This window comes from Rissa tridactyla, chromosome 4 (assembly GCF_028500815.1).
Source record: "Rissa tridactyla isolate bRisTri1 chromosome 4, bRisTri1.patW.cur.20221130, whole genome shotgun sequence".
NCBI lineage: Eukaryota > Metazoa > Chordata > Aves > Charadriiformes > Laridae > Rissa > Rissa tridactyla.
The window spans coordinates 63,142,848-63,155,898 of NC_071469.1; the positions used below are offsets into that span (position 1 = coordinate 63,142,848).

The 13,051-nt window shown below is 53.6% G+C and overlaps 2 protein-coding genes across 2 annotated transcripts; both read right to left on the reverse strand.

Annotated features, from left to right (window-relative positions):
* Window positions 1-5,653: 5,653 nt before the first annotated feature.
* LOC128908632 (inositol 1,4,5-trisphosphate receptor-interacting protein-like 1) lies at window positions 5,654-7,138 on the reverse strand. Its single transcript, XM_054199282.1, has one exon. It carries the CDS (start codon window positions 7,136-7,138, stop codon window positions 5,654-5,656), a length of 1,485 nt encoding a protein of 494 aa, XP_054055257.1.
* Window positions 7,139-11,223: 4,085 nt separating this feature from the next.
* On the reverse strand, window positions 11,224-12,757 carry LOC128909055 (inositol 1,4,5-trisphosphate receptor-interacting protein-like 1). The gene is given in 2 exon segments (XM_054200223.1): window positions 11,224-12,658; window positions 12,661-12,757. Coding segments are annotated over 2 exon segments (1,434 nt in total). The 3' UTR covers window positions 11,224-11,321.
* Between the last annotated feature and the right edge of the window lie 294 nt (window positions 12,758-13,051).

The following is a 13,051-nucleotide window of genomic DNA, read 5'->3' on the forward strand; positions in this document are numbered from 1 at the left end:
TGCCGAAACTCACTGTCTTCCCCAACTCTTGGGGAATGGTGGTGGCACCCTGAGGCCTTCCAGCCCAGTGGGAAGGTCATTTCACATCTTTTCCTTAATGCCCACAAGGCTAACTTCAATGTGGATGCTGTGCCAAGGATGAATAAGCTGAGATCTGGGACAGTGTTCAGACATCTACGCTTTCCCCTCCCATCACAGAGCAGCCTTTGCAGCCAAGGGGAGAAGGTGTGCACTTAGCTCATAAAAATAAACAGTGTTCTCTGCTGCATTCCTGGACATAATGTTTGCAGATCTGATATTCACTTGTGCCACTCCGGCAAGCATTAGTTGGCTCAAATACTAAATATTTACATAGCGTGTGTCACGTGCAGGCTGCGAGGAGGGAAAGCGTCATCGCTCCCACTTACAGGGGAGTTAAGTCATTCGTCCATGGCCGCTCTGGAAAGACCCTCGCAGGACCTAAAAGCCAGCAGAGCCCCAGGGCACAGGGCTGCTCTCTTTCCCAGGGATCTGGAGAGCTGTCATTTCAGGGAAAGGTGTCCCTTGCCGGTGAGAAAGGAGCAATAGGGAATTCGGCTGGATCAGGCAGCTGGATCAAGTTTTGGGTACCCTGTGGAAAATCAGGCCCTTGCATACACTGTGCTGGCATCACCGAGACCGGGCAGCTGGACCTGCTGCACAGCTTAATTTCATGTTGGAGACGATGCCAGAGGCTTTAAAGAAGCAGCTGCCCCTTAACTCCAGAAATGACCCCAACTTCCGAGAAAACTCATCTCTTCTAGCCTGCACTGCAAAAAAAAAATGTTCCTCTTTCTGTTGACAACAAGCTGTAAATTATCCTGTTATATAAAAGGGAACAGCAGCCCCAGGAGCTGTGCTCCGGCCAGCTAGCGGGATTTTGTTTTAGCAGGGAAGGGCAAAACCTTTGCATTTAAGTGAGATGCCCCCAGTTTATCCAGGTTGTTGCCCAGCAGCCTGCTGGCTTTCTATAGGTTTCCACAGTAAAGGTCGCATAGATGGCTTGGGAATAATGCACTCCCCTTGCTGCATGTCATGCGGATGGAGCTGAAAGTCTCTCAGGACTGGTTGTCTCCTGCATGTTTATTTTATTCAGTGGTATCATGTCAGTGTGTCTGCCTAAATATAGCTTCTGTGAAGTGCATTTCTAAGTTTCCTGTTACAGTTTCACTCGCAGTTACCTTACAGTAAATGGAGGAAAATCAATGTAATCTCCATTACATGCCGAGCCTAAATGTGCCTTGCTGGAAATTCTGCCCGGATTGATTCTCCTCTCATGGAAACCGCCTGTCCTCCCTGCCTCTCTCCTCCTCTTTTGTTGGAATAAACCACAATTTTATCATTTAAAACCCCCTCACTTTCCTTTGTCCGATGTGCCCTGCAGATAAGGTTCTGACAGGAACTGACAGTGCAGAAACCATGGAGTCCCTGGACAGAGCTGCAACTGCAAAGCCCGGATTAATTGACTCTGTGGCATTTGGACATGACCATTTCAGCACCTTCTACAGAGTAAATTGAGCAGAAGGGTCAAATTCAAGGTAATCTTTGAATAGCAAACATTAGCCTAGAGCTTGCTTCTTTTGTCTTCTACAGACTAGACAATCCTACAAGTAGGAAGAAAATGATTGATTTAAAAATGTATTCCCTTTGCCATGGTGTTTAAATACAGCTCTTTTACGCGTCCCCACTGCCTTCCAGTAACATGTAGCTACAGATACACAGAAAAAATACTATTATCAAATCCGTGCAGTGTCAGTGTCAGCCGGTCACCAGTAAACAATCACAGCTACAAAATGATCCAGCAGATGTTATGCTAGAGATGAGTAGTCTGAAATAGAAAGTCTAAAAATGCATCTGCGGGGCCAAATCACACCCTCTTTTTTATGCCATGCTCTGCCATTTTTGGCCCACAATTGGCTCCTTGGTTCCAAATGTAGGTATTGCCATGGCCACCAGCACACGCCGGGATGGGGCAGGGTGGGGGGGACGTTGTCACGTGGGGCCCAGCCTTCAGTGCCCACCCAAGGAGCAGTCATTACCTTAAACTGGTTCATTTGAGTTTTTTTATTATTATTATTTGATCCCCTAATATCTCTGTAATCCAACACCAGGGCCATTTCCAGTTCCAATAGACTTTCAGAAATGGTGCATATTGTTATATATTTTTAAAGACTTGGACCTGAGGTAGGATTTAATACCCAGATGGGTTGCGTTGGTATGTGCAAAAAGCAAAGCACTGAAGCCTCAGCTGCTGTAGGAAAGTGGGTTATGGCAGAGAGAGATCAAGTCACAAAAGGGGCTGGAGCTGGGGGTCCTGCACTCCTGTCGTGTGTCCCCTGTCCCTGAATCCAGCAGAGCTGTTTCACCGTGAGATTTTGGTTATATCCTGCTTGCATATCCTGAGACTCTGAGACAAAAGGAGAGCACAGAGCCCTCAGGGGTTAAGCAGCTGCTTTACATAATCATATCTACCAAAGCCTGGAGACAAATGCAGGGTTATTTTGTGGTTTTTAAAAGCAGAGACCTAGAATATGTATCAGCAACATCCTTTCTGCAGAGAGGGTGCTGCACACAGGAGGACCACAAAGAGGGGCCCTACAGACCTGTCACCACTGGGTCCTCGGGGTTGTTCCTACAAGTGAGGAGCAGATGACACCAGTCGTTTTGGCCTGCAGTTGTACTGTCTCAGGCTGTGATCCTATCAGACCTCGTTAGCCAAACAAGACAAGGCCATGGCAGCAGCTGGCTGGGAGATTTCCAGGAAAAAGAAGTAAGCAAGTGGCCTTTACAAATCTGCCTTAACAAATCTGACCCTCTGCTCAGTTCAAGGCCTGTGCAAGGAGATTTGAATATGGGGCAGTACAGGGAATTAAAGCCTCAAATCCGGGGTCAGTTCAAAGACCCCCGTCCCAGCCCAGATCTATGACATGGCCTGGGCAGGAGGTAGCATTTCCTAGCTCTCCCGGACTGTCAATAGTGTTTGTTTGGCTATTTAGTCTTCTGCTTCGACTACCATCGAACGGAGATGGATGTGAGTGGTCAGGCACTGGAACAACCTGCCCAGGGAGGTGGTGGAGTCACCATCCCTGGAGGTATTTAAGAAACGTGTAGACATGGCTCTTCAGGGCATGCTCTAGTGCCCAAGATTATTGGTTTGTGGTGGGGTGTTGTGTGTGGGGTTGTGGGTGTGGAGTTTAGTTGGTGGGTGCTTTTTTTTTGTGGTTTTTTTTTGTGTTTTTTTTTTAATGTGGTTGGACTCGATGATCTCAAAGGTCCCTTCCAACCACTAAGATTCTGTGATTCTGTGATTCTGTGTGACTGACATAATCCTTGAGCAGAAATGGGACCTGCACAGCCAGGAAGGAAGGACAGGATCAGAGGAAGGGGGACAAGCAGAAAAGCTCCTGGGAGAGAGTAATGTGTTCTGCTCTCATCTCAGAAGGCAAGTGATCAATCACATTGATAAGAAACAGCAATGGCCGGACAAGCCCTGTCAGCTCCGCATTAATGCCAACATCTAAGGCAGGAGGGACGATCCAGAGGACGCAGGCAGCTGGCACAGGGGATATCCCAGTGCCCAGGGATGGGGCTGGCTGCCCCTCCAGCCTGCTTGGTAGGACTGGTGTGTGATGGGCCTGACTCTCCAGGCATGTCCACACCAGCGCGGCACATCCATTGGCCACGTATCCATGGAACAGCTGCCCTGTGTACTGCCACTTCCCTGAAGCAGATGTCTCTGCTGGAGGAGGTTTGGGAGGCCACTGCCTGGTCCCTTGGGCTGCAAACGCTACTCTGTCTCTATGGACAGGAGAAATGCAAGCAATAGGAGGAACAAATGGAATAAAGCTCCATCAGAGGAAGTTCAGACTGGACATTAGGAAAGGGTTCTTCCCTAAGACAAACGGTGGTTGGTCACTGGAATAGGCTCCGCAAGGAAGTGGTTACAGCACAAAGCCTGTCAGAGTTCAAAGAGTATCTGGACGACATTCTTAATCATATGATTTAGTGGTAGGTAGTCCTGTGAGGAGTAGGGAGTTGAGCTCGATGTTACTTATGGGTCCCTTACAACTTGAGGTATGCTATGGTTCTATGATAATAATCTGAGGATTGTACAAGGCTAGGAAGTTTCATGGAAACCTGAGCTCCAGGGAGGCAGAACGCTTCCTGAAAAGGCAGGTCTGGTCGGCAGACCAGGGGAGTAGTGAAGGAATTATTTATTTTGCTTTACTTCTTAGATGTATAGCTCCTTTTGCCTATTAAACTGTCTTAGCTGAACTCATAATTTTCCCAAATTTACTCTTCAGATTCTCCTGACGATCCCACTGGGGGCAAGTGTTGTCAACGACATGGACAGTGGCATAGCGTACACCCTCAGCAAGTTTACCAATGACACCAAGCTGTGTGGGGTGGCTGACACACTGAAGGGAAGGGATGCCAGCCAGAGGGACCTTGACAGGCTGGAGAGGTGGGCCCGTGCCAACCTCATGAAGTTCAACAAGACCAAGTGCAAGGTCCTCCATCTGGGTCGGGGCAATCCCAAGCACCGATATAGGCTGGGCGGTGACTGGCTTGAGAGCAGCCCTGAAGAAAAGGCCTTGGGGGTGCTGGTGGACGAGAGGCTCAACGTGAGCTGTCAGTGTGCACTAGCAGCCCAGAAAGCCAATCGTATGCTGGGCTGCATCAGGAGAAGCATGTCCAGCAGGTCGAGGGAGGGGATTCTCCCCCTCTGCTCCACTCTCGTGAGACCCCACCTGGAGTACTGCGTCCAGTTCTGGAGCCCCTACTACAAGAGAGATATGGACGTGCTGGAACACGTCCAAAGAAGGGCCACAAGGATGATCAGAGGGCTGGAGCACCTCTCCTATGAGGACAGATGGAGAGAGTTGGGGTTGTTCCGTCTGGAGAAAAGAAGGCTCCGAGGAGACCTTATAGTGGCCTACCAGTATCTTAAGGGGGCCTACAAGAAAGCTGGTGAGGGACTTTTTAGGATGTTGGGTAGTGGTAGGACTAGAGGGAATGGATTAAACCTAGAGATGGGTTGATTCAGACTGGACGTTAGCAAGAAGTTCTTCACCATGAGGGTGGTGAGACACTGGAACAGGTTGCCCAGAGAGGTGGTGGAAGCCCTGTCCCTGGAAGTTTTTAAGGCCAGGCTGGATGGGGCTCTGAGCAACCTGATGTAGTGGGAGGTGTCCCTGCCCATGGCAGGGGGGTTGGAACTAGATGATCTTTAAGGTGCCTTCCAACCCTAACAATTCTATGATTCTGTGATTCTAAGTGATGGAGCAGCTGTGTGATGCCAAGCTGACTACTGGGATTAAACACACAACTGAGGAAGCCAAAGCCCAATGAATCATCAAACCAGCGCCCACTACATCAGCTCTTCAGCAAAAAGCTTCCCAACTCTAGGGCAGCTGAGCAAAGCTCAGCTATGCTTGTGTTCCCCAAAAACACTATGCCCATGTTCCCCAAAAAATGGATGCACAGACACTCACAGACACAGTATTTGTGTGTTAAACAAGTGATATACTGTCATCTTTGTAAAGGGTAAAACTCCCAGAAGGAAGGGACTCTCTTTGAAGAGGCATAAGCCATTTAGGGGACACAAACACAGCTCTGTCCAGGAAGACCTCTTTCAAAGTCTGTAGAAGACCAGTCTTATGAGTTGATCTTGCAGTACACTGAACTCACGCAGTGCCTTGGTGTGGGCTGTTGGATCATGCACCAGGTACTGGAATAAGTTGATAGGCTTAGCTGTTTGGGTGTCTGGGGGTAAGACGATGTCCTCAGGCATGTTCTCATTCCCGAAGAAGAAGTGGTGCAGGCGTTTTTCCTCCAAGCAGCCGTGCAGGTACCACATGATATCCTGCAGCCGCATCAGGAATTCCCTCCTTCTCCAGCTTGACGGGGGTATGGTGTTCAGGAGGTGCATCACAATTGTCTTCAAGGTATAGGTGGAAAAGCCTGTTCCCACCAGGGTATGGGCACAGAGCTGCAGGCATTTGAGATGGAAGTTGTCACGTGGGGCCTGCCTGGCCACATGCCTGAAGAACTTCACCTCTGCCACAGCATAGCTCTCTGCCCAAATTGTGCTTGGGGTGAAGATGGCCTCTGCAGTCTGGCTGCTCAGGAAGATGTCCGAGTCGCCTCGCTGCACCCCAAACATCATCTCAATGAAGAGGGATCTCCCGGAGGTGTTTGTCAGCTGCAGCTTGCAGGAGCGGCTGGAAGGCAGCACCTTCATAGTGTAGAGACGCGACTGAGGCATCTTCCGCCAGGCTGACCTCACCAACTTCTGGAACCAGCGGGCAATCTTCTCAACATCTAGGTAGGAGCCGGTGCAGAGGATGCCTAGGAAGCTCGAAACCTGATTTCTGCCTAGCCCCTCCTCGGGTTGGTGGAGGAAGCACAGCACGTTCTCCATGCCTTGGTCCCTGGGGCAGGTGCACTCCAGCTCCACGCGGACGCAGTTCTTTGCCGGCATCTCCCCCGCAGCGCCCAGCTCCAGGTGGAAGGTGTGCCCCCGGGGGGGCTTCATGGGCACAAGCAGGCGGTAGACAGCATCATGCCCAGCGGGACTCCAACCTTCAAAGGCGCTGCCCACCCCGATGGCTGGCTGCAGCGCCGGGAAGAAACTATTTGACAAGCGTTCTTGTAAGACAGTGAGGAGGTCGCTCGCCAGCTCTTCCACCACCTGTCTCCTGTAGGCCATGCTCTTCACTGACAATCGGATGCGCTTTGTGATAGAATTCAGCAGACACCTCTGATAATCATCAGCATCTTCTTCTTCACTTTCATCCTCCTCCAGCTCTGTGCTGCTGCTGGAGCTCTCCTCTTCATGGCCGATCTCTGGCTGTCGCCTCCTTTTCCGGCGCCACCAGCAGAGCCTGAAGAGCAGGACTGGGACTCCAGCAATCGCCCAGAACTGCCACTGCTGCAAGGCAGCAAAGACCAGGGCTTCCCAGGCAAAGGCTGGCTTCTGGCTCCTCTGCTCCAGGCTCCTCTGCTCCAGGCTCCTCTGCTCCAGCTCCTGCAGCAGCCAAGTCATCCGAGCCATCAGATGCTCCACACGCTGCTGCACATGCTCGCGCAAGGCCTCGTCCAGCTCATTGCCGACCATCGGCAGGAGCTGGAAGATGCTTAGCACAAGCAAGGCGAGGACCCTTATTGCAGCCATAGCCTGTAGGAGTAAGGCCTGTGCCCAGCCCAGGGGCCAGTGGCTGGGCCCTCGATGCTGGGTAAGAACCCATCCCGCGGGGGCCGGCATTTCTGCCCCGGCCCTGGTCCAGCCCAGCCTCCCCCCGCCAGCCCACTCACCGCTAGCCCAGGCCGTACTGGGGCAGCGCTGCTGCTGGCGCCTTTTATAGCTGCCCCCCATTGTGACACGTCCCCTGTGGTGTCCCAGGCGACAGAGCGCATCACAGGCCGGCAGCCAGCCCTGCCCTTGGGCACCCCCCACCCCGGCTCAGCGGCAGCGTTTGATGGTCAATGCGACTGTGTTTCGACAAGATTCGATGGCGAGGTGCAATCGGTCATTTACTGCATGGAGGGCAGGGTCAGTCAGAACTGTGAGGGAGAGCCTCCCGTGGAATCAGGAGGTTCAGAGAGGACCCTCTTGCTTTCCAAACTCCTTCTCAGAGAGGAGTCCAGGGGCAGCTGTATCCAGTCCCAGACCTGGTCAAGGGTTTATGTCAAAAGGACTGTATCTTCCCGATCAATCCTTTGTATCGCTTAGCTGAGATTTCAGAGTTTAGCGTGCTGTTAGTCACTTACCCAGGATCTGTTGTGTCAAGGAATCTCTGCATCTCGAGAAGTAATCTTGAGAGGCGTTGCTACTTAAGGGGAGATGCTGCCGTGCAGGAGAATCACAAAGGCTCTTGGGGGGTTGACTATTTATGGGGGTAAGATGGTTGCCCTGTAGCCCTATTTGCATATTGACCAGAGTACCAGCATTGCTTAAGTTGGTCCTTGGCTATTGTGTTTTTATCTGACTCCCCAGAACCACCTTGGAGCCCCGGATGCCACCATCATGACCAGATGCACCCATTGTGACCACCACAGGTGGTTATTGCTTGGGCAGGGTTATGGGCTATAAAGGTCATGATGGTGCCTGGCGGGGACCACACCATCACAGAAGCAGCCCCAAACCCTTAGCAAACATAAAAAGGGGCATTGTGGCCTGTGGATGCTTTACTTGCTCCTTGAGATCCCATCCTGAGTGATGGAATCGGCTGCCTTGGTGCTGGCCTCTGAGCTTGCGATGGTGGGTGTGCTCTCGGTGCCTTCATGACACTGATGGGTAGGTGGTGGTGCATATCCTGGTGGTGGGATGGGGCCTGTCGATAGCAGGACCTCTGTTCCAACTGTGCCACGGCGAGAGGACACTGCTTCCAAGGAGCCATTTCCCAAGGGTGATGTTGGGGGTGCGGGTGGAGATTTCCCAATGAGCAACTCCCTCTTTGGGGGTTGCAGCTTCTCCATGCTTCTCCAGCTTCTCCATGTCCAGCACGTTCTGTTCTGTGGCAGCAACTCCCCAAGGAGTGTCTGGGATGGGCAGATGCTTTGCTTTGATCCCGGTGAACACATGGAAACACCTCAGTGGTTCCTCTCACTTGGTCCCTGCCCAGCCAGAGCTGCCAGGGAATTTCTTGGCCCTTGTCAAATCACCACCACAGTCATGACAGTGTGAAGGGAAAGCAGTGCAAAAATCATCTTTGCAGCCGCCACAGTCTTCACCGGCTGCTGTGCTGGGGAGACCATTGCGAGGAGCACGCTGCCGCTGTTGGCAGAGGGCTGCTGCGCGGGCATTTCCCTTTCCTTTCTGTGTCGCCCATTCTCCCCTCTTTTTTCCTGCAGTATGAGGTCAGGGGAATGCCATCAGCTCCCAACAGATCCAGCTTCTCCAACATTGATCCACGATCACAGGAGCCAGCAGCTTTTTCTGTGATCCACAAGCACAGAAGCTTGAGCAGCAGCTGTGCAGCCAGGCATTCACCTGTTCAATTTGCCTCCTCCTTCCTGAACCCCTTCCTCTGACTGGGAGGAGAGAGGAGAACACCACCTCTGCTCCTCATCCTTTGAACATTGCTCCAAGGAACATACAGTCTCTTTGGATGGTTCTAGGTTGCCTCGTCACAGTGTCGTCAGACCCTACATCGTGTAGTAGGAGTGGGTGATAACCTGCAGGGTTCAGGTCTTGGCAGCCTCTCAGTGACGTCCCGAGTGTGAGCTCCTGGTGGGCAGCAAACTTCTCTGGAGAAATTGTCTGGACGGCAAAGAGCTGCTTCAGCGCCTCCCAGTAAGGAATCTCCAATTGCTAATACCTTGCGTGCTTTCCTAGTGGCACAGGTTCTAATGCGGGTGGGTGGCTCAACTCTGCCGGCTTGACTTTTCCTGAATCCTGTCCGTTACTCCCATGCCCTGAATTCCCCAATCCCGGACTATCATGTCTGCATCCTAGCCCCTCTACCACCGCTGTGAAACCCTCCCCTTGCCTGGCACCAGAGAGAAGGAGCTGTAGCCAGACCAACCCCAGGGTCGTGCAGATCAAGACAGAAGCAGATGGATGGCGACGCCACAGAATCAGAGCTGCTTTGAAAATTGTAGTATGCGTGTGTTAAGTAGGGATTGGCCACATCATGTTGTACCTGAATGGTAGAGAGAGGTAGAAGAACCTCATGTAAAACCGCATTCAGGGTGCGCCAATTTGAACGGGACACCTCATGCGCATGAATAAAGCGTTACTCTTGAATTTCTGTACTTTGCATCCCAGCCTCTCTCCTGGCTTGGCACAGGCCAGTTGTGAAGGTTTCCAAACCCCTCCCATGGTTGGAAGGGGCCGCGGGGACAGCCAGCACCCCCCAACTGCCTCAGGACCTGCCGACCTGCCAGTCCCTCCCACACACAGCCCAAGGGTGTCAGGGGCAGAGAAATGCCCTCAGACACCCCCCAGAGCTATCTTGCAAGCCTGAGATCTCCTGGCGGCAGAGGGAACTGTGCAGAGACCCTTGTGAAGCAGTATGTCAAAGGCTGTGGCAGGCTTTCAGTGGCCGAACCCCGTCTGCAGGACATCTTGCCCCCAACGCGACTGAGTTCCAGCATGAAGCTTCACAGTGACAGCGCAGAGTGCTAGTTCGGGTGGCTCGTTGATCCAAGGCAGCTGTGAAGGTGTCCACTTCTCCAGAAGGCACATCAGCAGTGTAACACGGGCAGTGATGGCTTGGGCAGACACTCAGTGACTCGCTGCACCTCTGGCTACACCCTGGGGCGGTGCATCTGAGAGGAGCTGGCATTTTGCTCTCAGATTGGGCTCGGAGGAGAAGCTCAGAGCCCGGGGCCAGGAGAGACAGACAGCAGAGCTGGCCCCAACTAGGTCTGCTGTGATAAAAGGCAAGAGTTGGTTTTAAAACAGCACGGCCCTCGCAGAGCCCGGAAAAGCCACGTCCCTTGGGCTGATGGGCACCAGGCACCCGTTGGGCTTCTTTAGCACTCAGACACGGGCAGCTCTTTTGACGTGATAACTATCGAAGATCTTCCAAATCTTCTCCCATAGACCATCCTTGGATTTCCACTAGAGGTGTCCCAAAGACAGGGATGAGTGCAGCTCTCCTGCCGCCATGGCTGCTGCCAGGCCACTGCTTCTCAGAAACGTGGCACGGACTGCGCCAGTGCATGCCTGGAATTGGAGGCATCTCAAAAGCTTTCTTTAACCTTGCTGCACGTGTTAAGTCTCCCGTGTTAAAGTGGTGGGAACCCAAGCTTGAGGTGACGAGAGGGTGTGGAGCATGAGTCTCATGCTGGTACAGGAGCCAGAGCCGCCAGAGCCCCGCTCTGCCGTCGTGGCACTTGTCCCCCGTGCAAAGGGCTCCCCACTCGGCCCGCGTCATTCCCACCTCGCTGGGGTCACCCGAGGGCAATGCTATGGCGCTCCCAGGGCTTGCTTTGTGTATGGCCCCCAAGGAAGCCACGTCAGGCTCCCTCCCTGCGGAGCCACACAGGCAATGTGCCCAGCTGTGGAGGGTGACAAATTATTCCCATTGCCCCAGTGCAGGAGCACAGGCAGGATGGGGAGCCGTAGCTAGAGAATCAGTGAAACCAGAGCCCACCACATCAGCACTCAGCCCCCTGTGCCCGCATTCCCCAAAAAACTGATGCGCACTCACTCAGAGATGCGGCTTTTGTTCAAACACACTCTTTATTGTCAACTTTGCGCAAAGTAGAGCTCCTAGAAGGAAGGGATGCTCTTCAAAGATGCACGGGCAGTCAAGGGGACACAAACACAGCTCTGTCCGGGAAGACCTCTTTCAGTCTCCGCAGAAGACCAGTCTTGTGAGCCGACCTTGCACTTCCTCAAAGTCATGCAGTGCCTTGGCGTGGGCAGCTGGATCCTGCAGCAGGCACTGGAAGAGGTTGATTGGCTCAGCCGCTTGGAAGGCTGCGGGCAAGACGATGTCCTCAGGCATGTTCTCATTCCCGAAGAAGAAGTGGTGCAGGCGTTTTTCCTCCAAGCAGCCGTGCAGGTACCACATGATATCCTGCAGCCGCATCAGGAATTCCCTCCTTCTCCAGCTTGACGGGGGTATGGTGTTCAGGAGGTGCATCACAACTGTTTTCAAGACATCAGAGGAAAAGCCTGTGCCCACCAGGCTACCAGCGCAGAGCTGCAGGCATTTGAGGTGGGAGGTGTCACGTGGGGCCTGCCTGGCCACATGCCTGAAGAACTTCACCTCTGCCACAGCATAGGTCTCTGCCCACGTGGTGCTTGGGGTGAAGGCGGCTTCTGCAGTCTGGCTGCTCAGGAAGATGTCCGAGTCGCCTCGCTGCACCCCAAACATCATCTCAATGAAGACGGATCTCCCGGAGGTGTTTGTCAGCTGCAGCTTGCAGGAGCGGCTGGAAGGCAGCACCTTCATAGTGTAGAGACGTGACTGAGGCATCTCCCACCAGGCTGACCTCACCAACTTCTGGAACCAGCGGGCAATCTTCTCGATATCTAGGTAGGAGCCGGTGCAGAGGATGCCTAGGAAGCTCAAAACCTGATTTCTGCCTAGCCCCTCCTCGGGTTGGTGGAGGAAGCACAGCACGTTCTCCATGCCTTGGTCCCTGGGGCAGGTGCACTCCAGCTCCACGCGGACGCAGTTCTTTGCCGGCATCTCCCCCGCAGCGCCCAGCTCCAGGTGGAAGGTGTGCCCCCGGGGGGGCTTCATGGGCACAAGCAGGCGGTAGACAGCATCATGCCCAGCGGGACTCCAACCTTCAAAGGCGCTGCCCACCCCGATGGCTGGCTGCAGCGCCGGGAAGAAACTATTTGACAAGCGTTCTTGTAAGACAGTGAGGAGGTCGCTCGCCAGCTCTTCCACCACCTGTCTCCTGTAGGCCATGCTCTTCACTGACAATCGGATGCGCTTTGCATAATCCCTGACCAGACGCCCCTCTTCATCAGAATCTCCTCCTTCACACGCTTCCTCCTCCAGCTCTGTGCTGCTGCTGGAGCTCTCCTCTTCATGGCTGATCTCTGGCCGTTGGCTCCTTTTCCGGAGCCACCAGCAGAGCCTGAAGAGCAGGACTGGGACTCCAGCAATCGCCCAGAACTGCCACTGCTGCAAGGCAGCAAAGACCAGGGCTTCCCAAAGCTGCTCCACTCATGCTCCTGCAGCAGCCGAGTCATCTCCAGGCTCAGCTGCTCCACACGCTGCTGCACGCGCTCATGCTTGCCATCATCCTGCTCATCGCCGACCATCGGCAGGAGCTGGAAGATGCTTAGCACAAGCAAGGCGAGGACCCTTATTGCAGCCATAGCCTGTAGGAGTAAGGCCTGTGCCCAGCCCAGGGGCCAGTGGCTGGGCCCTCGATGCTGAGTGAGAACCCACCCCGCGGGGGCCGGCGTTTCTGCCCCGGCCCTGGTCCAGCCCAGCCTCCCCCCGCCAGCCCACTCACCGCTAGCCCAGGCCGTACTGGGGCAGCGCTGCTGCTGCTGCCCTTTATAGCCACCCCCCCAAATTGTGACGTGTCCCCTGTGGTGTCCCAGGCGACA

Excerpts from the sequence above, each read along its gene's own strand:
- LOC128908632 (XM_054199282.1), bottom strand. The coding sequence starts at position 7,138 with ATGGTCGGCAATGAGCTGGACGAGGCCTTGCGCGAGCATGTGCAGCAG.